The sequence below is a fragment of the Phoenix dactylifera genome, chromosome 9, assembly GCF_009389715.1.
Source record: "Phoenix dactylifera cultivar Barhee BC4 chromosome 9, palm_55x_up_171113_PBpolish2nd_filt_p, whole genome shotgun sequence".
NCBI lineage: Eukaryota > Viridiplantae > Streptophyta > Magnoliopsida > Arecales > Arecaceae > Phoenix > Phoenix dactylifera.
In genome coordinates, this window is record NC_052400.1 from 1,316,237 (window position 1) to 1,342,813 (window position 26,577).

The 26,577-nt window shown below is 39.3% G+C and overlaps 3 protein-coding genes and 1 non-coding gene across 4 annotated transcripts; 3 read left to right on the plus strand and 1 right to left on the minus strand.

The window, feature by feature from the left end:
- Positions 1–3,433: 3,433 nt before the first annotated feature.
- LOC103719630 (tubulin beta chain-like) lies at positions 3,434–9,024 on the plus strand. Its single transcript, XM_008808968.4, has 3 exons — positions 3,434–3,957; positions 6,868–7,137; positions 8,063–9,024. Exons 1-3 carry the CDS (start codon positions 3,564–3,566, stop codon positions 8,734–8,736), a joined length of 1,338 nt encoding a protein of 445 aa, XP_008807190.1. The 5' UTR covers positions 3,434–3,563; the 3' UTR covers positions 8,737–9,024.
- Positions 9,025–9,690: 666 nt separating this feature from the next.
- Positions 9,691–9,762, plus strand: TRNAD-GUC. The gene has a single exon. It is a non-coding gene; the product is annotated as a tRNA-Asp (tRNA).
- A 5,674-nt stretch (positions 9,763–15,436) lies between these two features.
- LOC103719629 (berberine bridge enzyme-like 15) lies at positions 15,437–17,669 on the plus strand. The gene has a single exon (XM_008808967.4). The coding sequence runs from the start codon at positions 15,832–15,834 to the stop codon at positions 17,443–17,445; it is 1,614 nt and encodes a 537-aa protein (XP_008807189.2). The 5' UTR covers positions 15,437–15,831; the 3' UTR covers positions 17,446–17,669.
- A 460-nt stretch (positions 17,670–18,129) lies between these two features.
- LOC103719628 (dihydroceramide fatty acyl 2-hydroxylase FAH1) lies at positions 18,130–24,765 on the minus strand. Its single transcript, XM_008808966.3, has 8 exons — positions 24,621–24,765; positions 22,144–22,211; positions 19,770–19,862; positions 19,484–19,680; positions 19,271–19,376; positions 18,816–18,962; positions 18,570–18,729; positions 18,130–18,432 (listed from the first exon to the last, which is right to left on the minus strand). Exons 2-7 carry the CDS (start codon positions 22,192–22,194, stop codon positions 18,610–18,612), a joined length of 714 nt encoding a protein of 237 aa, XP_008807188.1. The 5' UTR covers positions 22,195–22,211; positions 24,621–24,765; the 3' UTR covers positions 18,130–18,432; positions 18,570–18,609.
- Between the last annotated feature and the right edge of the window lie 1,812 nt (positions 24,766–26,577).

A 26,577-nucleotide genomic window follows, 5' to 3' on the forward strand; every position in this document is an offset into this window, starting at 1 on the left:
CAGAAGGGTTCTGTCCGGCTCTGTGCAGCCGAACAGAAGCCTTCTGTTCGGCACTGTGCAGCCGAACAGAAGGCTTCTGGTGCCAAATCGCGTGCCGTGCTGAATTTTGTGCCGAACAGTTCCTCTGATTCATTAATTCTTGGTGATAAATTATTTTATATGTAGGGCTATGCTACAACCGAATCGAGTATAATTGGATCAGAATTTGTACTGGATTACACAAGCGAATTTACAACTTACGAGGTATTATAATGTATTGTGCAATTTTGTATTAGTTTAGCGAGCTATTTTTACAACTGTGTACTTACATAAATGGAAATCATTATACTTTGTTGTAAATGAAAATCATTTTGTTGAGGTACTACGTTCACAACACTTGCGAATATTTAATTTTGCTTATTTATAATTTTGTAGCTATTAATATTTTCTTATTTCTAATTTTGAAGGTGTTCTTGTTGCCGGGACATCCCGTTCCGCCAGTAGCGACCAACTGGCGAAAATATCATCTTCCTTGTGCTACCGGATGGGAAAATTCATATGAAGCCCGGATTCAACAGTTCAAAGAGAGCATCTCACCTAATGTTATAATTAGCGAGACAGTAGAGTTAGATTGATTGTTTATATATGTACAATTTTTGAAAGTTGTAAATTTTTTTGGGCTCTTAGAGTCATGTACTGTGAAACTCCATCATCAATATAAATCAAAAAATATCTGTCTTCGCATTGTTAGATTGATTGTTATGTGCACTATTATATTTGTGTAAAATAGAACGGGCCAGGCTTTACAAAGATTACACGTAAATGTACCAAAAATATATATTTTTCATTAATATCAACAGTTTCAAATTACACAAAAAAAAAAAGTCGAAGCTACATAATCAAAATAAAGGCTCCATCATCAATCCCTATGACGCCGTCGTCGACGCGTGTACTGCTGTACGTCCGAATGAGAGGGTGCTGGATCCGAATGAGAGGGTGCTGTACTCGGGCCAGGCTCATCACCCAGAAGTAACTGATGCATCTGACAAATAGCATGAAATAGATGCCCGGCACCTAGTGACGTAGCCTCTGAGGGACCCATCCGTACAATGTCGGTACTGATACCGAGTGCATCTGCAATACGCCGCCGGTGCATGTCAGCATCATCATGACCTCCCCTAGCTCCAGAATGAGTACTCGGGAGAAGCAATCCTAGCACGACGTCTCCTAGCTGACGCCGTAGGTCTAACTCTGGAGGGACCGGGATCCATGTCTGAAAATATAGAAATTCAATGTTAGGCTATATCAAAGAAAATAATTCAATTGCATACATAAATGATAAATGATAAAACAAGCCAAAAAAGAAACAAGTTACTTCTTGGAATCTACATGATTGGGTTTTGTGATAAATAATTCAATGTTACTTCAATTGCATACATAAATGATAATTCAAAAGTATACGACTCGTAAACTCAAGACATAACTCAATAATAGACTTTACCTAAAACTATGCCGCAGTTCTTAGTTTTTGTTTTTAGTTTTTGTTCGTTAACTAATGTTGTGGTTTTATTATTTGATAGAGCATTTGATATGAGATAATCATTCCAAGATCAAGAATGACATCGATGAAGGTAACAAGATCATCATATTTGGATGCACCATGTTAATGCTATATGATAATGATTCTAAATTATCCCTACTTCTCAAATTACTATCTAATCTAGTAATGAAAAACTTGTCCTTGATGTTGGGTATCCAATTCACCCTAAGGACGTGATCTAGGCTAAAATTTGGGAATAAAAATAATCCTTAGTCTAGCAACAGAAAAAAAAAAAAAAATTGGATTCGGCCCCATGGGGACCAAGATACATTGGGTCGGCCCCATGGGGCCGAACCAATGTATTTTGGTCGGCCCCATGGGGCCGACCCAATTGCAGCGGGTCGGCCCCATGGGGCCGAACCGAAGGCACTGGTTCAAAGAACCAGTGCCGAACGATTTGGGGAGGGGGGGGGGGAGCTACCTCGAGGTGGTCGTGGAGGCGCCGGCGAGGTGCTCGTTGCTCGGGAGATGGCCGGGGAGGTGGTTCCGGGAGAAGCCGGCGAGGTGGTCGGAGATCGGGAGAATGCCGGCGACGAGAGGGAGAAGGGAGAACGGGGGGGTTTTGGGCGTTGGCGAGGTGCTTTGGGCGGAACAGTTCAAAGGGAGACGGAGGGGGTTTGGCCGCCGGCGAGGTGCTTGAGGCGAGGTTTTTTGGGCGGAAGGGAGAAGCCAGCGGGTGTTTTAGAGGGGAAGAGCGGGGTGGAGGGGGGTTTGGGGGGTGTAGAGAGCAATTTAGGTGAGGGGGTGGGGAGGGTGGGGGGTAATTTAGGAATTTTTAATTTTTTAGGGGTGTCCTTAGCAAATGGGGGGGTGTAGAGAGTATTTAATTTTTTTTTAATTTTTGGGGGGTGTCCTGAGCAATAGGGGGGGTGTATATAGAACCACCCCGGCCGGGGCCATTTTGGAATGTTCTGAAAAAGTGAACGATTTATCATGGTGTACTTTAGTTGCGGCGTTGGCTAGTTATGGAGCAATCAAGGTATAACATTTGTCAAGACCACGGTGCGAGAGAGGACGACGGATTTTTGATGCGCCCGTAATTAGTATTTGGCCTCGGAGTTGTATAGAAGGACATCACCAATGCAAAACATGTGCTGTGCGCGGACCACATTCTTCTTCAGAAAAATCTGACCACGGCGATCGAATGATTTCGAGATCAAGGACGCGATGCTTGTTCTAAATCACTGCTCATATCTATAGACTCTTAGATGAATGTAATTTCTACGGAACTATACATATCTATAGAGAGAGAATGACTAGATGGCCTCGCCACTTTGGACGCTTTATTTGGAAGGACCACTCTTATTCTTTGTTTTTTTTTTCTAATTTTATTGGTTGCACTCGGGCCAATTACCTATAAATTATTGTTGTACAAAATAATAATAATAATAATAATAATAATAATAATAATAATAATAATAATAATAATAATAATAATAATAATAATAATAATAATGAAAGCTGAGTTTCAAAATTTGTAAAGATAAAAGAGATATTATTGTAATTTTACCAAAAATAAAAATATCCAAACGTCACAAGGCGAGGCGCTTTCTCCATAAAAGCGCATAGAATATTCTATACAGTAGAATGTACACCGCCCATAGATGCGTCGAAAGAGCGTCAACACCTCTAACAACCATTGACGGACGGGCTGATGATTATTCCGCATAGAGATTATATACAACTGTCCAGAAATGCGATATCATTCCAACGGGCGATCTCCCTTCTCAGGTAGAAAAGATCTTGCTTGTAGTCACCGCTACTTCCAAACAATGGGAGCACAAAATAGAATATCTAACCGTTACATCCCTACAGAATCGATGGTGGTAAACGTACTGAGCATTACCAGACTCGACACAAAGGTCTTCCGTTCACGCCCCCGTTAGCTCCTCTCCACGCTTTCCTCTTTCTTGCTCCTATTTTCTGGTTCCGGCGATCGCTGAAACCTTAATCCTAACCCTAGAGAAGGGCATATCCGGCGAAGATGAGGGAGATCCTCCACATCCAGGGCGGCCAATGCGGGAACCAGATTGGGGCCAAGTTCTGGGAGGTGATCTGCGACGAGCACGGGATCGACCACACCGGCAGGTATTCCGGCGACTCCGACCTCCAGCTCGAGCGGATCAACGTCTACTACAACGAGGCCAGCGGTGGCCGCTACGTCCCCCGCGCGGTGCTCATGGATCTGGAGCCTGGGACCATGGATTCCCTGAGATCTGGGCCTTTCGGCCAGATTTTCCGCCCGGATAATTTTGTCTTTGGGCAGTCCGGGGCCGGGAACAACTGGGCTAAAGGGCACTATACTGAGGGCGCGGAGCTCATCGACTCGGTTCTTGATGTCGTGCGGAAGGAAGCCGAGAATTGCGATTGCTTGCAAGGTATGCTGAATTTTGGTGGAACTTGAGGTTTCTGTTCTCATTCTTCTTTGATTTCTTGTGTAATTTGTGTTTGATATTAAGAAGATATTAGTTCATGTTTTGAAATTTCTATTCTTTTTTTCTGTTTTTTAAATGAAATTTGACTTTTCTTTCAGGAAATTCAAGGTTTCAAGGCTCTTTTCCCGTTTTCTGTTGATCGTTAGGAATCTTGGATCTATGGATTTTGAATTTTTGTGCTTCTTAGGAATGGTGTTGGATTTTGTATTCCAGCTGAAGAAATGTAGGGGATAATTTTAGCCTTCCTTTTTCTCCCGCTAGTGTCTGAGTTTTATCTGTCTTTTTTTCTTGTCTTTTGATCTGATGAAATTTGAACTGTATGTATGGATTCTTTTTTTTTTTTCTTCTTCTTTAACGTTCATTTTCTTTATTATGTAAATTTTATCTCCTCCTATCTGTTGTCTAGATTCGCTGTTTTATGAGAATTGGATGTTCTTTTAGTTTCTTTTTAAATGTTGTCTCCTGTTTATAAAAGTTTGTATATGCAGATATATAGCTTTGGTTTGAGGTTGCTTATTTGATTTTATATCATATTTATCGCTTATAGATGGTTATCATTAGATCATCTTTAATGTTACGGGGTTCAGCCATAGTGTCAAAAGGGAAAAAGAACAAAATCTTTAGGCCATATGGGCAATGGTGAGACTCACTTGGTTGGTGCAGTACACGGTAGGATTTTAATATAAAGCACCAATGCTTTTAATGGAAGCATTTTTGTGATAATTGAAGCGCTAAAACATCTAGTCGTGTAGATTTTGACAATATATCATATAACTTGATGAATAATTATTTAGTTGATCTAATGATAACCCCATGCATTACTCGTTGTGTCTTTTGTATGCACCAAAGTTTTCGCAGATGATAAAAACAAGTTTTTAGGTGGCTAAAAGAACAAATTTCTATTTTATAGAAAAATTATTAAGAAATGACTTCAGATGTTTAGAAACTGGATTTTTTTTAAATTTAGTATGTCAAGACCAAGAAAATGCTATGCTAGTTTGGAATATTAGATATTTGAATATCTTTCTGTTGGATCCTCACTTACTGAGAAGGCTATACTGAACATTTATGCAAGTCACATTTCCCATCACCTGATCATGAGATTTATTCTTATTCCGACTTTTATTCTTCATGCTAAATTAGGAACTTGATGCAATAAGCAGTTCATTATGACTTGCTGTGTTATAATGCATTTTACTTCTGTAGCCTGCATGCAAAAGAGGTCAAGTTGTTACTTACATCCCCATACATGGACTAGCTATGTATGATATGTTTCAGTAAGTGAGAGTTTGAATTATGTTTTGCTAGAACCAAAATATTTAGCTAGGTTGTCTTTCAGTACTAGTCTAGTGTTCTGTGTTGATCAGTTCCTCACTATTTGGCCTATTAAAACCTGCTTCAGTGTCCTAACTCTGTCTTTTGAAATTTCTATGTGATGGTGACACTGGATAGAATGTTACATATATCTGAAGTTGGTGTGATAGCATCATTGTGATAAATATTCACACATCTGATTGCAACTACTATAGGGTTTATCGATCCTAGTCTCATTGCACAGCAGCACACTTTTTTAATGATAGAAATGTCTGCAGTCCTGCTTGGTTTAATATTGCGGATTTTTGTGTCCCTTTATCTAAGCAGTTTAAGAATGATAAATTTGTGATGGCCAGATTTATTATTATCGCCTACCTTGTTGCTCAGTTGTACAGGTATAAGTTTCAATATCTTGGAACCTTTTGCACTAGGAAAGCCGTGACATGTTAGTTGAGGTAAAGCTAACTCCAAAGTTTTAAATCAAAGATCTAATTTTGGGCTTAAACAATATTTGAAGCTTCGACTAGGAAAGCAGCGAATTATGTACACTTTGACATTAGATAAAAAGATGGAAATTGCCTTTGAAACCTCAATTGTAGTAGTATGCCCTTGTAATCATAGATGCAGGAACTTAATATCAGGCTGTATAGTTGAAATGCATCATGCATGAGTTTTTAGCTTTTGCTCTTTGTTCTGTTCTTATTCTTTTTTCTTTTTTTGTTGTACTGTTCTTATCCATAGTTAACTAACTGGTTGGTTGTCTGCTAAGTCGACTTGTTGCATAACACATTTCCAAGTATTAAATGATGTCTTTTATCTCTTTATCTGATTTTGTGATACTTTCCAAAGAAATATGAAAAATTCTCACTTTTTCGCAGTAATGAGTTATCATGCTTCTATATGCATGTATATTAAATTTCTCAATGTGCTATTCATTTCATATTAGGTGTGGCAATGCTTAACTGTTTAGCATGTTTAACTTGTGTCAACCCGGTAGAGCGTATTAGATTGCTTGTTTAATATGGCCAGGTTCAGGTCTGGATTTTTGACTTGTTTAGGGTCTGTTTGGATTTTTCTATATGATTGGGCTGAAAATCCTGTAGGATTCGTAGATTGGGCTGCTACAACCAGCAAGATCATATGTTACAGGCGAGATTAGGTCTGTATTCATAAAATACCTAGAAATAGCTTTGGAGTAGGCCGAATTGTATACCATAGGGAGAAAAAAACAACCTCAGCAGGTAGGCTGCAGCCTAGCCCATAGCGGACCGAGCCTAGCCCATAGTGGACCATGCCTAGCTTTAGCTTGTGATCTTGCTGGTCGTACTAGCCCAATCCACGAATCTTACATAATATTCAGTCCAATCCTTTAAGAAAATCCAAACAAACGCTAAACAAATGGGCCGGATTAAGGTCGATAGATTTTTGATCTATCCTTTACTGGACCCGACCCGATTGCCACCTCTATTTCATATGGTGTAGTTTTGATTATTTTATTATCAGTATAATAATGAACCTTCTAATCATTTTTGTGTACAGGATTCCAGGTTTGTCACTCTTTGGGAGGAGGAACTGGATCTGGCATGGGCACCCTTCTCATCTCTAAGATCAGAGAGGAGTATCCAGATCGCATGATGTTGACATTCTCTGTTTTTCCATCGCCGAAAGTGTCAGACACTGTTGTAGAGCCATACAATGCCACTCTATCTGTTCATCAGCTTGTTGAAAATGCTGATGAATGTATGGTTCTTGATAATGAAGCTCTTTATGACATTTGCTTCCGCACCCTGAAGCTTGCAACCCCTACCTGTAAGTTAGTTTTCATATTAATTTGTTGTATACATTTTCGTTGAATTCTATGATTTTTTATTTTTATTTAGTATGCGAAAGAACTCATTGAGTTTACATGTGATAGAGGTTTTAATGTGCTTGATCACTAATATCAATATGTTGTACCCCATACATTTTGTGTCACATGCTGTTTTGGGCCTGTGACAACTGTGATAGTAAATCACTGATACTTGTCCTGTTGGTAACCTAAAGTTCACTGAAACTCTGTTTTGATAATATTATTTTCTAGTTGCCACTTTTTGCTATGAACTTTTTTATTTATTGGGGCTAAATAGTCAGTAGAAGCAAGAATTTTAAACTCTTTTCAACAATATTGATCCAACTTTCTTAGTTCCTTGGTCTTCCTTGCTTACTGCCTACTGCAAAAGTCAAGCCACTTTTCTCCAGGTCTCTTTGAATGTGAGCAACTTCATGACTTTAAAAATCCAAGAAACTGTGATACTGCATTGAATGATTGTCCACTCATTTTAGTGTTCATATTTGGATCGTATATGTAATGTTACTGTTCTAATTCATGATATGTTATTTCTTAACCCATGATATCATCACGAAATAATCTTTGAACATCTAAGATTGTGTGTGTTGGTCCAATTGCTTTCTCTCTTTCCATGTTTTACTCGTGTCCTAGTTGTCTTCTATTCATTATTTTTTATGTTTGAGAAAATTGAAATTCCCTACTTACATATAGCTGTTTTGTTATTCTATAAAGAAAAAATGAGATAGGAAGAACTAGATGTACCATTAAGACAATTTTGGGGCCTTAGGTTGTTTGTAGGAAGGTTATGAATAGTCCGAAGGGTAGTCAAAAAGTATCAGATTTTTCATCTTGCTCCTTCATCTCTCTGATGATTTAATGTTTTTGTTTTGTTTCTTTTCACTGCAGTTGGTGATCTTAATCACCTAATCTCTGCCACCATGAGCGGTGTTACATGCTGTCTCCGATTCCCTGGTCAGCTAAACTCTGACCTCCGGAAGCTTGCAGTCAACCTGATCCCATTCCCTCGCCTCCACTTCTTCATGGTAGGCTTTGCTCCCCTTACCTCAAGGGGTTCCCAGCAGTACAGAGCACTCACTGTCCCTGAGCTCACCCAACAGATGTGGGACTCGAAGAACATGATGTGTGCTGCTGACCCTCGGCATGGCCGCTACCTCACTGCTTCAGCCATGTTCCGTGGGAAGATGAGCACGAAGGAAGTTGATGAACAGATGATCAATGTCCAGAACAAAAACTCTTCCTACTTTGTTGAGTGGATCCCAAATAATGTCAAGTCCAGCGTGTGCGACATCCCACCGAAGGGGCTAAAGATGGCATCCACTTTTATTGGTAACTCAACCTCCATTCAGGAGATGTTCCGGAGGGTCAGTGAACAGTTCACAGCCATGTTCAGGAGGAAGGCTTTCTTGCACTGGTACACAGGTGAGGGTATGGATGAGATGGAGTTCACTGAGGCTGAGAGCAACATGAATGATCTGGTGGCAGAGTACCAGCAGTACCAGGATGCAACAGCAGATGAGGAAGAGTACGAGGACGAGGAAGAAGAGGAGGCTGCAGCTTGAGTTACATTCTCTTTCTGATCCAGTTTTTTTTTTTTTCCTCTCACATTTCAGGTTGTTGCTATGACAGGGTTTTAATTACGTTTCCAATATCGGAGGACATGCTTTCTATATCTATGGTTGTATTACTCTTTGTATTGAAGTGATGTTTATGGTGTTCAGAGCAATGAGTTTGTTAGGTCAGGGCATTTTATGGAATTTGGGGATTTTGTCAGCTTCATCTGTACCTGATTGTTTATAATCTCAACCAAGGATGATGGAATGTGTAATGGGTTATCCCTTTGTTGAGCGGATTTGGGTCTTTGTAGCTGTTTATCTTCTGGTGACTTTGTAGCATTTCTTTGCTTCACAGGGGTTCTCGTCAGCCCCAGCACGGGGGGCATAAGCGCACATAAATGTGCATCCTAGCTTCATGCAGGTGATCGCAAACTGAACCTTGTCTGATATTCTCAGCATTGAGCTTGTCAAATCTTCTCATTCTCTTGCCTATTATAATTTTGGAATTTATATGGGCATTTTCTTCTAGGAGTGAAACAACAAGAGAAAACTTTGTATGTGGACTAGTGTGCGATTGAAATGGACAGCAATAAAATCAAGGAGGGCAACCATAGCCAATTGTATGCTTGTGAAATGTGAAGCATGAGCAGCTAGGTAGAAGATCAAACAAGCCATCGGGTAATGCTATTTTTGGGCACAAGCATTTTCTACGGCTAGGTTGTGTATGTGCTGCCAATATCCCCCTTAAAAGCCATTCTGGTGATGGCAGATGCAGCTGGTACTTGTTTCGTTAGACAGTAAATTTTTCTTGTATTTTCTTCTTGGTTCTTAGACCTTCCTTGAACCAACCAAAAAAAAAAAAGCATTCATCTGTAAATGTTATAGGAAAATTTCTGTTTGTCATGCTACATCGTTGGCTATAGAATAAATACGTATATTCAATCCATGTTGCCAATTCATGTCGTTGTAGTATAGTGGTGAGTATTCCCGCCTGTCACGCGGGTGACCCGGGTTCGATCCCCGGCAACGGCGAATTAGTTTTTTTTTTTAACATCTCTTCTGAATAAAATACCATCCTTAGCACTGTTTTCTGTGAAAAGGTCACTATTTATACTACTTTCTCCCTTTAAAACAGCAATATATATATATATATTGGCACTATTTATGTTCATTTTCTTCTTGAGCAAGAATAGTCGATAAATGATTCATCCCATGAACCCTGCAATATAAAGGATCTCATATGCTTTGCATTATAGTCTTTAGAGGCAATATGATGAATGGATATTGAGCATGTAACAATGGCTTTGATTTTATTGAAACGTTCGATGCTGGGCTCATTGTGGGATTGGATATCATGCAATCTTATTCATTTTCATAACAAGAGCACATGATAAAATTTGCATTTAATTCCTTATCCCCCCCATCCATGCACAAAAAAATGAAAAAGAAAAAACTGCTTTAGATTAACTAAAACAGGCATGGAAATAAATGTCCACCATTATCTAATCCATATTCAATCAGATCTCAATCCTCCCTAGAGGGTCTCAAGTCATGATTAAAAATTAAAGTATCTTATTCCATTTTTAGCCTAAGTGTAGATTTCGAACCAACAAGCTCGCTTCTAAAATACCTAGCATATTCTTTTATAAGAAGTAGATTAATTAGGATCAAATTCTATTTACAACCAGTTGACTCTAATTAAAGCATGTACTGACCTATGAAATTCATCAAACGTTACTTTCAGGGCCGGTAACTTGTATTGAGAATAATATTCTCTTGAGTATCCATACGAGTAGTAAAGCTATGAGGGTACTCATATAGTTCTAGATATTTATATGGGTGTATATACAGAAAGAAAATTTGATAAGAGGATACATGCAAATAGTAAATTTGTGAGGCTATTCATCTAATTTTACACGCAAAAAACCCTTTTAATTATGTTACAATCATTTGGATATATGAAAAGACAACAATTGATATAGATTATATCTCAAAAACACACCTTAGGAATCAAGTTATAAAGCTAGCGTTATTGCTACAATTGTGGATAATAATGAATTTTAAGTCCTCAAAATAAAGCAAATCGAAGAACCTGTCGGATTTCTAACCGTTGATCACTCAACTAGCGATAATCAGTCCCAGGTGATAGAAAGCCAATCTGGTAAAAAAAAATGCTAATCACCAGTAGCACACAGAGCCATTGGTGACAAAATGCCAATCACTGGTGACAACTAATTATTAGGGACAAACTGCTGATCACCGGTGCAAGCTGTTAGACATTAAGGGCTCGTTTGGTTCGCGGGAAGCATTTTTCTTCCTAGAAATATGATTCCTGGGAAACAAATTCCTAGGAAAAGGATGCCTAGGAAAGTACTTTTGGCATGTTTGGTTGATGATGGGAAAGTGACAAATTTTCAAGATGCTTATGTTTGGTTGGCCATCCACTTTCCTAGGAAAGTTATATATAATTCCTATTATGCCCTTAATAAAAATTAGGTTTTTAATGCCTCTTTAATGCTTCTTTAATTCTGAAGGGACTTTTTGGGAAAAAGTAAAAATGGAGTGATTTCCGCCTCATGGGAAAGTAACTTTCCCATGTTTCTCATGGGAAAGACTTTTCCATGAAATGTGGGAATCACATTCCCATGGGAATACAACTTTTCCTTCTCTCTCCTTTGAAAACTCCAACCAAACAAGAGGCATCTCATTACTTTCCCGTTGACCACACTTTCCCCCCTTCTTTTCCCGCGAACCAAACGAGCCCTAAGGAAATTAAAGTTGGGAAAATTGGGTTAACTGATTACCAAGCAAATATGGTATCAAAACCGAGGTTATTGGAGGTCATGAGTTCGAATCTCAAACGAGAGGGATGAATCTGGCCTGAATCTACTCAATCTTTTGAGCTACTTTTTTTGGGATCAATTGGTTCATAAATTGAAGAATATCTGAGTAGCTGATAATGCTAAAAAACAAGGCTACCGTCTGGTAGGAAAATTCTTGGTCAAGAATGCATGCCTGCAAGGCATTGGACTAGTCTTTGAAAACACAATGCCAGGGAGGCCATTGCTGTCACATTTCCACCCCCATTGCTTGGTCAAGATAAGCAACATTGACTTGGCCCAGGACGCCACCAGAAGTCATGTACACTACCCCTGAGCTTTCCTTATCTGCATCAACCCATGAATTCGAGTCTGGCTGAAACTGGCTCCCTGCTGCGCCACATATCATCCCTCCATTGGCTGGTCTAATTTGGGCCATATCAAATATGATGGATTAATTATGCAAGATAATGAACTGAAATAAATCAACTAAAGAGCTAACTATCAAACTACTGTATTAATATACGATTTAATATCTTTTGATTAGATCAGATTCATGCTTTTTCTTATTATTGTTTCCACTAGGATGTGTTTGGATGTAACTAGTTCCCATGGTACTCCAAAGTCCAGAGTGAGCATTCCATAGAAATTTGAAACTATGCAGGAAAGGCTGAAAGAAGCGAAACTTAAAAGTATTTGCAGAGAATGCCAATGGCACGTGCGAGGATGTCAGATATGTAAAAGAAGTGGTGGTGTGTTCAGTCTGGTGAAGTAGTGGAGAACTTGGGGACACCATTGGCATAGCTCAAGATCATCTTATATGGCATCAAGCTCAAATCTAAACATATTCTTTTCAGGTCCGATTGCTCTCAAGTATTTTTGTAGAGCATGGATCCTAAATCACCTTGAGCTTTTGATTTTTTTTTAGAATTCAGAGGCTATTTGGTACTCAGTATTAACTCCATGATGATGGATGGATGATTTGCATGAATTACTAAAGCTAATTTCATGCGTGCAGGAGTTTGGTTGACACATCAATTTACCGATGTTTATCTCTTTCCTGTTCATTTTTTTCAATTTAATTTTCTAATGGCTAATCTTAAGTATAGATGATTATGTTCTAACTGCCTATTGTCAAAATGTGAGACTTTGGGATAGTGTTTGTGTGACGATCTGTGCGGGCGTGTGTTTAGTACATTGATTATTCGCCAAGATCTTGGGTATACTTATACAGAACAAAGAAATCCAAAAAAAGAACCTTTAAGCTAGTTTTTTTGAATGAGGTTCTGAGTTATTACAAGCAGTATTAGAGCTAGAAAAAGAAGATCTATGCCAAAATATTTTAGGTCTGAGCCTAACCAAAGAATCACAATATTCTCCTTCTATCATAATACCTTTTGGATCAAAGCAGTATTATTTCTAACAAGTTTCAAAATAACTCAAACCACTACATTTCTACTACGCACTCTGATATAACCCAGCAAATTGATTCGATCGAGGAGAAAGAAGATTTAGAGAGCTATGCATGTCAAAGTCTTATCTGAAAAGAAAACTTTCGGTTTGACGAGTCTGTTTTGGAGTCTAAACGATGGAATTTTGTCACGATTTAACCTCCTAAGAGGTTGACCCAAAGTTATAGATAACAGAAAGATACCCAATTACGAAAAAAAATCATCTCAATCGAGCATCGTATGACCAAGTATGGCCTCTGAAAGTTTAGCATGCGACTCGGCTTAACAATATGATGGATCTCGCTTCTAAACCCTGTCTGTAGTGGCCAAAATATTCCACATCGAGTCTAGAGATCCTCCTGGATATTCATAGTGGCCAAAGTGTTCCACATCGAGTTTGGTGATCCCTTGGATAATCATAGTCGCCAAAGTGATCCATATCGAGTTTGGTGATCCTCCTAAATATTCGTAATGGTCAAAGTGGTCCACATCGAGTCCGGTGATCTTTATGGATCATAGCTCCCCTTGTTTAGATGATTTAACTCCGGGTAAATCAGAACTGAAGATGAAAAAATGCTTGTACCTCATGGCTGAACCACTTAGTTTTGCTCGATGATAGAATTGTTGGTACTCGTGTTGAAGACATTGCTAAACGAGACACAATCTCAGTGAGTTGGGCTATCTTCTTCTCTAATTGTGTGAGACGTTCCATCATCTCATCATCCATTGAGGTAGAAGTAGCAGCCATACTCGTCTTTGTCCTTCAATATATGTCAAGCATGGATAGCCTTTCTCTTGATTGCTTGTACCGCTAGCATATCTAAACCATGCACTAAGGCTCCCATAGATGTAGAGAACCAAAGCTCTGGTACTAACTTGATATGATCAAATCAAATTGGAATTCCACCAGGTAAGAGCATGGCTCTAACACCAACTTGATCTGATCGGAGAGAAGGAATATTTTCTTCAACCCGCTCAACTTGAATCTCTTAGAAGAAAACTAGAAGAAGATGGAGAAATCTCGATAGTAGGGCTTTAAGCCTCCTTTTCTTTTATTAATGATTCTTCACCTCTTAAACTGAGGTATATAGCCCCTATTTATATTACTAGTGAGGCCCTTCTTTTCACCATTTAGGTTGGATTCCTCTTCTAATTTGAATAGAACTAGATATCCTAAAATAAATATGATTAATAAAAGATCTTCTAGAAAAAACTAGAATTTTTTGAAGAGGTAGATTTCGATTTCTACATCAACTCTGCTTTCTGTCACTCCACCTGATTCTTCTCAGATAAAGATCTATGCTCGATCAAAGTCTTACTAGAAAAGAAAACTTTAGTTTAACGAATCCATTTTGAGGCCTAAATAATGAAATTTTGGCCCGATTCAATGTCCTAGAAGGTTGGCCCAAAGTTGTAGATCTCGCAAAAATACCCAATTTCGAAACAAAGATCATCTCAATTGGGCATCGTATGACTAAGTTATGGCCACTGAAATTTTGGCATACGACTCGGCTTTCTAATATGGTGGATCTCACTTCTAAAGCCTGTTCAGCCTTATTCATAGTGGTCAAAGTATTTCACATCGAGTTCAGTAATCCTCCTAGATATCCGTAGTGGCTAAAGTATTCTATATCGAGATTGGTAATCCTCTTGTATACTCATAATAGACAAGGTGATCCTCTTGTATACTTATAGTAGACAAAGTGATCCACATCAAATTTGGCAATCCTCATGAAAATTAAAGAAGGGAAGGAACAGAGAGGATCATTTATCTAGCCTGCAACTATGCACTGTTCTGAAATTTGAAAAATTATAAAAGCCTGTTCATGCTCCAAGCTGGCTACAATAGAACTAACTAGCACTGACAGGCATCGCTTTATTGAGCATCATCCTTCCTTTTCCGCAGGTCCAACGACTCTGATCATAAATATATAAGATCGTATCCCACAAGGAATCCTCCTTTGGGTTCCTTTGGTGCCAGAAGCTTGTTGAGATCATGGTCAGTATTCTCCCGGCTAGACCTGGGGCTTATATTTATTTGAACATCTATACTTTATCTTCATAAAAAAAAAATAGCAATTCTTACATAACCTTTCACACAAGAGTCTTCTATAAGGAGCTTTGAATTATATTGTATTAGGCTTCCACTGATTCTGAGCACGGGATTTAATCAAAAGAGGAAGGAGGAAGCTTCACTGTGGATGCCCTCCTTTATACTAGTCACCCGAGAAATTACTGGTTGGACCAGTCCAATTAGAAAGCAACATGCACAAATACAGACAAAGAAGAAAGAGAGGGACGAAGGGAGCAGGAGGGCAAATTATATCCTACACTTCGTGCACCAACATATGCACCATACCAATCAGCTCGTTTTCTTTCTATAGGCCAATTACTGGCGGTGCATGATGGAGCCGGAGGGTGTGCTTATGCATATTGCTTTCTGATTGGACTGGTCTATCGTTAGGCTGAAAATTAAGGCATGAAAAAGGGTCTCTCTCGTTCATCAGCACGCGGGGTAGCATAAGTGTGACCTTTCTGATGCAAAGAGGCGTAGGGCAGTCAAGATTTTGTTCCTTACATATTAATCAAAGTACATCAACCATACCCAGACCAGACGCAATGTCCTTTGAAACCTTAAGGCGAAAAAGATGCCGAGCTCTTAGATAGCCGCCCCCTATTTAGACCCGAAGCCCGGTTACGTCCGAAACCCAACCTTCCACTCCATTTATATAATCCAAAACCCCAACTTGGTTGCGAGATGAGCTCCATACGTTCTCGCAGGCCAATAACCAAAACGCAAGCTCGTCCCAACCCATCAGAAGGACAGAGAGATGAACTCTCCAGTGTCGCCTTGCCTTATAGCTCTCTTCTCAGTGATCTTGTTCTCGACTTCTTCATATGCCATCACACCAATCTCCAACATCACCCATGAGTCCATTCTCCGGTGCCTTTTCCACCACTCCGTTCCACACAATCTCCTCTACACCAAAAGCACCGCCTCCTACACCACCCTCCTCCAATCCTCCATCCAAAACCAAAGGTTCAACACCCCCACCACCCCAAAGCCATTCCTCATCGTCTCGCCGACCCTCGAATCCCACGTCCAAGCCACCGTCAACTGTTCCCGCAACCATGGCCTTCAAATTAGAGTTCGGAGCGGCGGCCATGACTATGAAGGCCTCTCCTACGTATCCCATGATCCACCATTCCTCGTTTTGGACCTACACAGCCTTAGTTCTATCAGAGTAGACACTAACCATGGCACTGCATGGGTCCAAGCTGGTGCAACGATAGGAGAGTTATACTACAGAATTGCTGAGAAGAATAAGACTGCTGGATTCCCGGCAGGGCTCTGCCCGACCCTTGGAATCGGTGGTCACTTGAGCGGCGGCGGGTTCGGGACCATGCTGAGGATGTATGGGCTTGCAGCTGATAACATTATCGATGCTCGGCTGGTGAACGCTAATGGTGAGATCCTGGATAGGGAGTCTATGGGTGAAGACTTCTTTTGGGCCGTGAGGGGAGGAGGAGGAGCAAGTTTTGGGGTCATTCTAGCATATAAGATCGAGTTGGTGTATGTCCCACCTAAGGTCACAGTGTTCACCAAGAGCATAAACCTTAGCCAGGGTGCAACAAGGGTTACCAGCAAGTGGCAACGAATAGCTTACAAGTTAGATGACAGGCTCTTCATCAGAGCAGTCATGCAAGTTGTGAGTGATGAAAAGTCAAGCAGAACAATCCAAGTTGGTTTTGAATCCCTGTTCCTTGGTGAGAAAGAAGAGCTCCTGGCTCTAATAGGAAAGAGCTTTCCTGAGTTGGGCTTGAAGGCTGAGGATTGTCAAGAGATGAGTTGGATAGAGTCTGTTCCATACTTTGCTGGTTACAAGAATGGAGAATCTCCAAGTATTCTCCTTGATAGGAAACCTCAATTCAATTTGTCCTACAAGGCTAAGTCGGACTTCTTGACCGAACCCATCACTGAATTGGGGTGGGAGAGGATTTGGCAGGAGCTACTCAGAGGCGAGGAGCAAGCGACGATTGTAGTCGATCCTTATGGTGGGAGGATGGATGAGATCTCTGAGTCTGAGACTCCCTTCCCTCATAGGAAAGGGAGTTTGTATAACATACAGTACTTGGTGGGCTTGGGAGAGGGAGGGGCCAAAGGGATGAAGAAGCATTTGGATTGGATTAGGAGTTTCTATCAGTTCATGGCTTCTTATGTTTCGAAGAATCCAAGAGCTGCCTATTTGAACTACAGGGACCTTGATTTGGGAAGTGATAGGGTGGGCAGCACAACTTACACAAAGGCTAGGGTGTGGGGAAGGAGATATTTCAAGAGCAACTTTGAGAGGCTGGCAATGGTAAAGGGCAAGGTTGATCCTGGGAATTTCTTTAGAAATGAGCAGAGCGTCCCACCTCTCTTTCCTGCTTACAGGAGCTTGTAGAGCAACAAGGATCCTTAAGCCAATATGTGTGATGTAGACCAAATGCATTGATCCCTACAGGAAAAATGCGCGATATGGCTTTCTCTATGTATTATTTCTACCTTGTTTCCAAGTAATAGCACGATAGGTTCAATGCTTGGCCCTGTTCAAAACGCCAAAGGGTCGAGTTTCTACTAGTCAAATAAGAACAGAAGAAGAGAAGTTAATATATCGTAATTTGTCTACTCTGTCGCCTTTTATTTATATATTGTTTCATATGATGCATCACAGCTCCTGCTTCGGGAGCGTTGTCCATTAAAAATTTGTTGACTGTGTTTTGTAGTTAAGCTAAAGAACAGTAATCAGCTGAAACATGACAACAATCTCAATAAATCTTATACAGAGATTCTGTAGCGAAACCAGAGAGAACTGATTGGGGAATGTGAGGTGAAAATAAGAATCCTTTACACCCTTTCCAATCCCTTTGACAAGCAATCTGTGTGGATAGCTCATGTGTGGCTCGAAACTTAAATTGAGAAGAAAAAATCTATGGAGCTCTTGTCAGTCATCCTATCAGTTCCTTGGCTGCTGAAATGACATGTCATGCTTCGAGCACCCCCGCCCGCCGCCCTGCCCCCGGTGCATGAATTGTAAAGATTCCCTTGTGACACAGAAGCATGAAGAACTGAGTGGATCGCTAAGCAAAGTCCCGAAGCATTACTACTTAGAATTAAATGAGCTGAATTCGAGATCAAATCGAGCACTTTGCTCGCATACATGGGAGAATTATTGTTGGATGGAAACTTTAACACCAGAAAGAAAAGATCAACATCTCATATCCTATATTGATTGAATATGTTTAACCCGATTACAGTGTAATTCTTTAATCTTCCTGGTTTCCTTGTACAATGTCAAGAAGGCAATTTTCTTGACTTCAAACAAAATCACAAGTTGCTCTTCCCTGCTTCCACTTAAACAAATATTCACACCAATCACAGATTTGGGAAGCTGCACAAAAACAAGAGAGAGGCTGAAGTAAGGCTAGCTGGGCTACAATCGACCAAAAAAATTGTTAACAATATCACAATCTTAAGCCCAAACATTTTCACATTAGCCAGACTGATTAGGAAGGAAAAGGAAAATACCTTAATAAATTGCATCCACTCTAAACAGCAGGTAATAAGGTCAGCTGCTTTTCCTACAGGGCATTGGAGGGGGTAATGTGGCAAAGACAATGTCCCAAAGTGAAGAAGTTATCCCAAAGCCTCTGGTTTGCATTCTGTAGTGATGATTCAAATGATATTTCTGAAACAAAAACAAGGGTAATAAGCACTATGATATAAAGGTCCAGAGTTCTTATTAAGGTTCTGATTAACTCAATCGCTTCTCACCTTCAAATTTCGAGCTGGACTTTGGGATGGCTGTCCATGGTGCAGATAATAGTGGGTGCAATCGTACATCACATAACCCAACAAGCCGCCTCCAAAAATGGCAGGTGCACTACTAGGAGTTGTTAAAAGCCTAATCAAACTCCAGATCTACAAGAAAGTCCACAAAGAATGAGCAAAAGCAGCTCCAGGAGCCAAAACTGACATGTTAGACAAAGAAAGATGGCAAGTTCTGAACAACTAATTCCCTTTTAAATTTGACCCTATGATTAGAAAATCATAGATTAGGAAACTAGGTAAGAATTATGTAATAACCTGCTAGACTAGAAAATCTCACTCTATAGAGTAACAATATGTGGCACGCTTATTAAATCATGAATGATAAAGATAGCCATAACTTGGTTGGTAAACCAGCTCTTAATATGATGCAGAAAGGAAATGATAAGGAAAAGCCATACTGGCACACATAGAATTGCTGTCGCAGCTGGAGGAAAAACAAGGCGCAGTCCATCCATAGGGTGCTTATGATGGCACCCATGAAGAAGATAATGTAATGTGTTTGCCCTGAGTGTAATTTCAAAAGTTTTTAATTAATTTTAGTTGTTCAAAAGGAAACAAGCATACTGCTTCAGAATAGAAACCTTGATATAAGTAACAAAAGAAAAACATACCAGTAACTTGATGTTTTAATATGGAAAAGGAAGCGGTGCAATGTATACTCTATCAGCGTCCACAAAAGAACACCACCCACCACCATTAGAGCTACCTGAGAAACTGTATGTCCCATATGGACAGACTTGGTCACAAGCCAACAGACAACTGGGATCCATACAACTGGAATCACCCACCATTTAGTACGGGTGAACATCTGATAAATGTGAACCAAAATATGAATCAAAAGTGAATCAGATAAACATTTGATAGACTCTGTATTGGAACACAGATATGGCAAATTACCTCCAAGAAGTCATTTTCAAAAAAGCGTGGACCTTCCTTGCTCACGATGGGCTGGTGAACCCATTCTTCATAGTCTTTCCCCAGATGGCCAACCTAAAAGAATTTTCATCGGTCATCTTATATAACAGAAGAGAAAATCTAAGTGATTAATAACAAAATATTAGTAACAAACTTAAAAAGTTGGGAACTAGAAATCAGAATTGAAGATAAAGAATATAGACTCAGAAAAGAGAGATCACGAACATAAACATGAAAGAACCTGATGTTTAATCTTAAATGATAAAGAAGAATACAGACATGGTTTAATTTAGGCATATGATTTTTCTCTCTTTTTTTAATGTTTTCTTTGATGACATGGTAAAAACTAGAGTTGCTTGATCATGCCACAAGATTGATTTTCCATTTTATCTTTTTTTATCTTTTCACTCCCTTCTCTATGTAGGCTGCACGAGAAATTGGGGATATATACCTATAACAAGGTTGGGAAAATGTTATTATCCAGTTGTCACTTCCATCCAGGGAAATCATCATACATGCACTACATGCACATATTAAAATGCACAAGTTGGGAATCTTTGGGCTTGTCATTTTTGGTGATGATGACAAAAAGAATTAGTCGACAGTCAGCATGCCAACACTTAAACATATGTCCATTACTTTCATAGGTAAAACTGCAATGACACGGTCCATGATTTTTTCATGTCAATAAGATCTCTCTCTCAATCCAGTCTTGTTTCTGAATTATCTTTCTCCACTCGCTTCCTTTTAAGTTTTAACAAACCCAACTAGACCCTAGTACTTCTTCCATCAGAAAGCATATCATATTCTTTTTTCTCCCATATTTAATGCATGTATTTGACAGCCATTATAACATTTAGCTATAATATTTCTTTATAATGAGAACAGTGACATTATAAACTAATCATAAAAGCTTTCATAATGGTATTGGGGGACCATTCTGATTATAAACTAAAGTTGATCATCAAGGGACATCCACTATCCATGCTGTCTCTATGGAGCATTTGGAGATCAAAGCGAATTAAAAAGGGCTTTAGAAAAGGTTCGGATCAACTTGTGCTGGCTATTTCCTGGAGAGTTTGGCAGGAAAGAAACTCTAGAATTTCCCTCCAAAAGATGGGCTCCATGTTCTCAAACCTAGCTAAAACATGGCATGAATTCTTAGAGTGGGGCTCACTTTCTTCTGCTAAGAACCTGAAGGAGTTTAACGAGGTGGCATCATCGCTGGCTAAGCTCCTTTTACCCTCCTCTTAATCCCTTTGTTGGTTTCTGTTTTCTTCCATGTCTATCTTCTTTTAATGCTGGAAATTCTATAATCTTTAATAATGTTCTCTTGTAGGAGTGGTTTTGACAATCTTCTCACATTTTCAATATATATATATATATATATATATATATATATATATATATATATATATATATATATATATATATATAAACAATCATTTGTTGAAACCAGGCTCCAGCCATGGATAAACATTACATTTCTTCAGAGCATAAATACGTATATATCTTGTCACTTATTAATAATGAACATTCTTTTGATTATAATGTTCATCCTCGAGTGACTTCTTGTCAGTGGGAACAAATTGATTATACTCATTGATTACAGAAATTAGGGAAAAACAAAACATTTATAGACATGGATATCAACAAACATCAGAGGCAACAAAACTCATATTTACATATATCATGTACTAAAAGGCTTTAGAAAGTTAAAAGTTAAATAATTAATATAAGTGAAAATGTTGCATGGAAATCTAAATTGGAGTTAAGGTTTTACTCCCCTTTATTCTCAAAATAAGCCCTACTCAACCAGTTTCTATGTTTGCTCATCGATGTCATCTAATGTGGGATCAAGGGCGATCAACAGGAAAGAAATGAACGACTTGAGAAGGAAAAAGAAAGTAGAGATAACTTGTTTAGAGATTACTCATTAAAAAATTACATAATGCGCTTCGCAAGTCACATATGAATGCTTTTTTGAATAGTTGTTTTTTCTTTGTTCTCTCATAAATAAATTTACAGGTACATCTTGAAAAGGAAATGCAATATGAAGGTATTTGAATAACTTGGAGCTGTCAGTGCAACTAAAGGTTGAAATAAACTTATCTAAATTGGATGCAAATATATTATGGTAATCTATAACTAATATATATAAATATATATATATACTGTGGTTACATATAACTATAATATATGTTGATTGATTTAACAATATCTGATACTTTGCCATTTCCTACCCCCTTTTACTATTTAATGATATCAATTAATGGTAAACATTTGATGTTGCATCTCGTTAGTACAGCAACTCAAATGTCAGCATTCAGAAGCTTGCTCGACCATGAAATCTTACTTGGAAAACAAGAGGCTTGTTCAAGTCCACGGTGATCTTTTCTGCAACCATCTTAGGATTCTTATGAACTGCACTTACGTAAAGCAAAATGTGAATAACATGAAAATGTATAGCAAGATGATGAAAACTAATATGAAGAAACCAACTTATGAACCAAAGAACTAATTACAATTATTAGTATAAAAGGTTCCGATATATCATGTTTCAGCAATTAGCTTTTCTTTAATAAATCTCAAAAATAGGATGAACTAGCAATAGTGATGGTCACTGATTCTGATACAAACAGCGCATACTCAAAATTCTTGGCACCATTTAAACATGCTAGCTTTCCTTTAATATGGTCCAACCACCCATCTTCCATCAATGGTCTGTAAAATGTTTGTTACACATATCAACCACGAAGCAAAAAGCAATTGGCAGGGTGATAAGACTTGAATAACAAATACTGATGTCTCCTAATTTCATGAATCTCTCTCAAAAAAAAAAAAATCCCCAAAACCATCTATATCATTTTTCAAACAGAGGATTGGCTAAAAGGTAGCTCTATGGACATGGGCCTTTCAATCAGGACCATTCAAAGCAAACATCAAAGATACCACAAGAAAGACAAACCATAAAAAAATTCCATGCTGCACTCTAAATTCATAAGAGGAGGAAAATCCTTTAATCATAAAGTAACACATGTGAATCACCACCATCCAAGCTACTCCTTGCCATGTGAAAAAAATATCATATTACCTACATTGCAGCCAACATTAATTCTACATCATTATCTTTAAATCAACTCAATCAAAACAATGCATGAGCACAGTAAGCACGTATAGCATCAAATTAACAATCATCCTCATTTATATAAATTCAAACCAGAACCTTAATTATTTCTGGCACTAGTTCTCCAGATTTAAAAATCAGCACAAATCTCCCCCAGATCTCATATCATTTGACATTTCTGATAATAAATTCTTAAACTTGGAATTTTGTAGAAATCTCAGAGACAAGGACAGTAGCATAAGGACTTGCAAGCCAGCCAACCTGATATATGCAGTAAGTAATGTTGTAGAATACATCTAACTGTGAATACATTGGGTGGGGGCCAGAAACCCCCTCCCATTGTGTCAGAAAGGAAAAGAAAGAACTGTGAAAGAACTTAATTTCACAACTAACCCATTTCATGTCATACACATCACAGATTTGTTTGTCTATTCTTAATTAAAAAGAAAGAAATTCAACAGAAAAAGGTATGAGGAAAAAAAGGAATTACACAAATGACCTGATTCAAAGATAGATCAAGGTTGCAGAATGAATATCTAAGCATTAGATATGATCTCCAAGGTCTAAAACACCTATAAAAAAAAATACTATGCGACTCAAAGGCCCCATGCCTATGGCATCAAGTTTTTCTAAATTAATATTTTTAATGGCACAATGTGACATTCTAATTTTGGGACAGCTTGATGAATGCACAATGAATCTTCAAAATCATTTGGTTTCTTTTTGCATATGGCTCCATGTTGCAGATCGTAGACAATGGTTAAGACCTTCATTATTGCAATCATCATTAACTGAACTTGGTACAGCGTGTTTCTTTTCCACCTTGTGTGTATTGATTTCAATGTACCAAATTTATACAGGAAGTGTTCCTTTCATTTCCTCATGAAAAGTTTGGTAGGCTGTCCAGCATTTGCTCAAAATTTATACAGAAAGTTGCTGAAACAATCTATATTTCATTGTAAATTCACTACAAAATACATTAAAAAAAGATAATTTTGCTCCAGAATGCAAAGAAAACTAAAATATCCGCCATGAAACCCAAGTCTTACGTTGAGATCCAATTTAGAGCGACAAGAAAAGAGACATTACTAATCTAAGAGCTTAACAATGCCAATAAGAAACGTCTAGCAAAACATAAAAATGCTCAAAAATCCAATAAATAGTTCTCCAGACATCCATCTATATTTCAAATAAAATGAAAATTAAAACAACAATCCACATGTATTAAAAAAATACATAATCAACCAAGTAGTACAATATTATCAAACGAAAACAAAACCATTGGTACAATAAAAGAAAGGATTCGATAAGCTTAAGATTGAGAAAGAAAAAAAAACTCCTCAAAATCCAATCTTTACGTGAAGGACCAACATAAATCAACAAGAAACGAATCATTTTGGCGTAATTCTAGCCTAGTCACATCAAAACCCCAAGAAATTCCACAATGCCGGACCAAAAACCAAATAAGCTCATGAAGTCAAACAAGAATGATAGATCTCCACCCTTTAAGCACCCCACCCCCGCCCCCGACACCACCCACCCCCCCCCCCCCCCCCCCCCCCCCCCCCCCCCCGCGGCGCCCCCCGGAAAAAAAAAAAACCACTTCAAGCCCCAAATCTATCAATCCAGACCTCGGAATCATGCCCCAAAAAAAAGCAGAAGAAAAATGCACAAAATTCAGAAACCGGCGCCAACAGTTCGCTCACCTGAAGAGCTCCCCTGCGATTGGTATGGCCCCCTCGAAGTCCTGAGATCGAACTCGGAAGGGGTTCTTCTCCTCTCCGGGGGCGGACGGCACGGGGAGAGGAGAAGAGAGAGAGACAGGGGAGGTTTTTTTTTTAAACTATTATTCTTTCTTTTTTTTTTTTCCGCCAGTATCCGTGGGATTTAAATACTGGTCGGGGAATGGAATCGTTGTCGTCAACGTGTGCCAGCTGGGCCCCTCGTGGGGACAAACTGCTGCCACGTCGAAGAGGATCTAAGGCGAGATCGAGCGTGCCCAAAAGAAGGGCGGTTATAACGTTTTCAACGGCTCCCAATGGATAATAATAAATTATCGGTTTTGAGGACGTCTGTTTTGGGATCAATGCGAGATAAGTCACCTGTCCATTCATTTACTGCCACGTAATGCTCCACTAATTACCAATTTCGATATAAAATTCGTAAGTATTAGCATTTTTAGGCGATTATTTCTGTACTTCTTCTTGGTGCAGAACATGTACATGAAACAAGGTAAAAGATACATGTATTCTATGTAGAAAATAGAGATGCAACTTAGGCTAGGTTAATGTGAATATAATCCGATCCAGCCTATAAATTAGGTATTTTAGTTTTTTGTGAAGTGTGGGTTGATGTTCATAGAATTCAAACCTTGCCTCTTGTGATAAAGCATACATTCCAGCCATCCGAACCAAGGGTTAGTGATTGGATCAACAAATATGAAATTTCATTTGAGTTTGGATTAAAAAATGTCAACCTAACCTTAAGATTTGAAAGTGCATGGGATATGTGGTATCTCAAATACTCAAATTCAGACGAATTCCAATTAAGATTTTTTTGTGTCATACTCCAGTAGTACTAGCCGATGATATCTTAGTATAGAATTCTTTGATTCATGTGTTGCGATAAGTACATGATGCATGTAGATTGTTTGATGAAATCCTTTAATGATTCATAATTCCACCCTCAAAGCTTCCATCTCAACTTGTACCTCTGGTGCAGCCTATGCTTTGTTTTAGAAAATCTTCTTTTGCATAATAGCATTGAGGGCAATGAGATTGATTGGGGATAAGAACCGTACCACCTAACCGCATTGTCATACTCAAGTTTCACAACATCAGCCGAAATCCACCATGCAAGAGGGAAGCATGATATGCATACTCATGAAGAGAGAAGCTTTATTTAACTTTCCAAAATCAACACCGGTTATAAGAGGAACTTTAACAGGCTTTGAGATCTCTTACAAAGCTAAGAACGTCTAGGCGTCCTTTGAATTCTAAAAGAATCCTCTGTTCACTAGGTTCGGAACCCATAAATTCTTTGCTTCTAAAAGCTTTGTATGGATTTAACAAACAATTTGAAGAAATAAAAGGGGCTTCTGTGAGGATCCGTGCAGGCGTGTGTTTAGTCCCACATCGGTTATTCGCTAGGTAGATCTTGGGTACTTATACAGAATCAAAAAATCAAAATAATACCTGTGAGATACGGGCTGAAGTCGGCAGCCCCAGCCGACTTCAGCCGCGTCTTCTTTTGGGAAGAGCCGGAACAGAGGATCGCGATGGCGATCCTCTCCGGCTCCTCTGGGGACAAACGAGGCAAGGGCGCCGCGGGGATCCCGCGGCACCCCCCTCCGATCAATCCGCGGCCAATCCCGGCCGCGGATTTCGCTCGGCTGCCGCGATTCACGCGGCGGAGAGCCGATACAAGGGGGTGATAAAACCCCCCAAGCCCTCCTCCCTAGGGCACCTCCGAGCTCCTCCTCCTCTTCCCTCCTCCTCCTCTCCTTGGTGACCGGCGTCCTCTTCCCGACTGAGCGCCATCCGGATTCCCCTCGCAGCCATCCCCTGCTCCGAGATTCATTCTTTCGGTTTCGAGCATCGCCGCCGCCGCTTGACCGCCGGATCGAACAGCCACGGCCGAGATCTTCCTCCCGCCGCCTCTGTC

Excerpts from the sequence above, each read along its gene's own strand:
- LOC103719630 (XM_008808968.4), top strand. The coding sequence starts at position 3,564 with ATGAGGGAGATCCTCCACATCCAGGGCGGCCAATGCGGGAACCAGATT. Across the intron at positions 3,958-6,867 it reads GAATTGCGATTGCTTGCAAG|GATTCCAGGTTTGTCACTCT; the intron begins GTATGCTGAATT and ends TTTTGTGTACAG. Across the intron at positions 7,138-8,062 it reads GAAGCTTGCAACCCCTACCT|TTGGTGATCTTAATCACCTA; the intron begins GTAAGTTAGTTT and ends TTTTCACTGCAG.
- LOC103719629 (XM_008808967.4), top strand. The coding sequence starts at position 15,832 with ATGAACTCTCCAGTGTCGCCTTGCCTTATAGCTCTCTTCTCAGTGATC.
- LOC103719628 (XM_008808966.3), bottom strand. The coding sequence starts at position 22,194 with ATGGTTGCAGAAAAGATCACCGTGGACTTGAACAAGCCTCTTGTTTTC. Across the intron at positions 19,863-22,143 it reads ACAAGCCTCTTGTTTTCCAA|GTTGGCCATCTGGGGAAAGA; the intron begins GTAAGATTTCAT and ends AAATTCTTTTAG. Across the intron at positions 19,681-19,769 it reads TTGAAAATGACTTCTTGGAG|ATGTTCACCCGTACTAAATG; the intron begins GTAATTTGCCAT and ends CACATTTATCAG.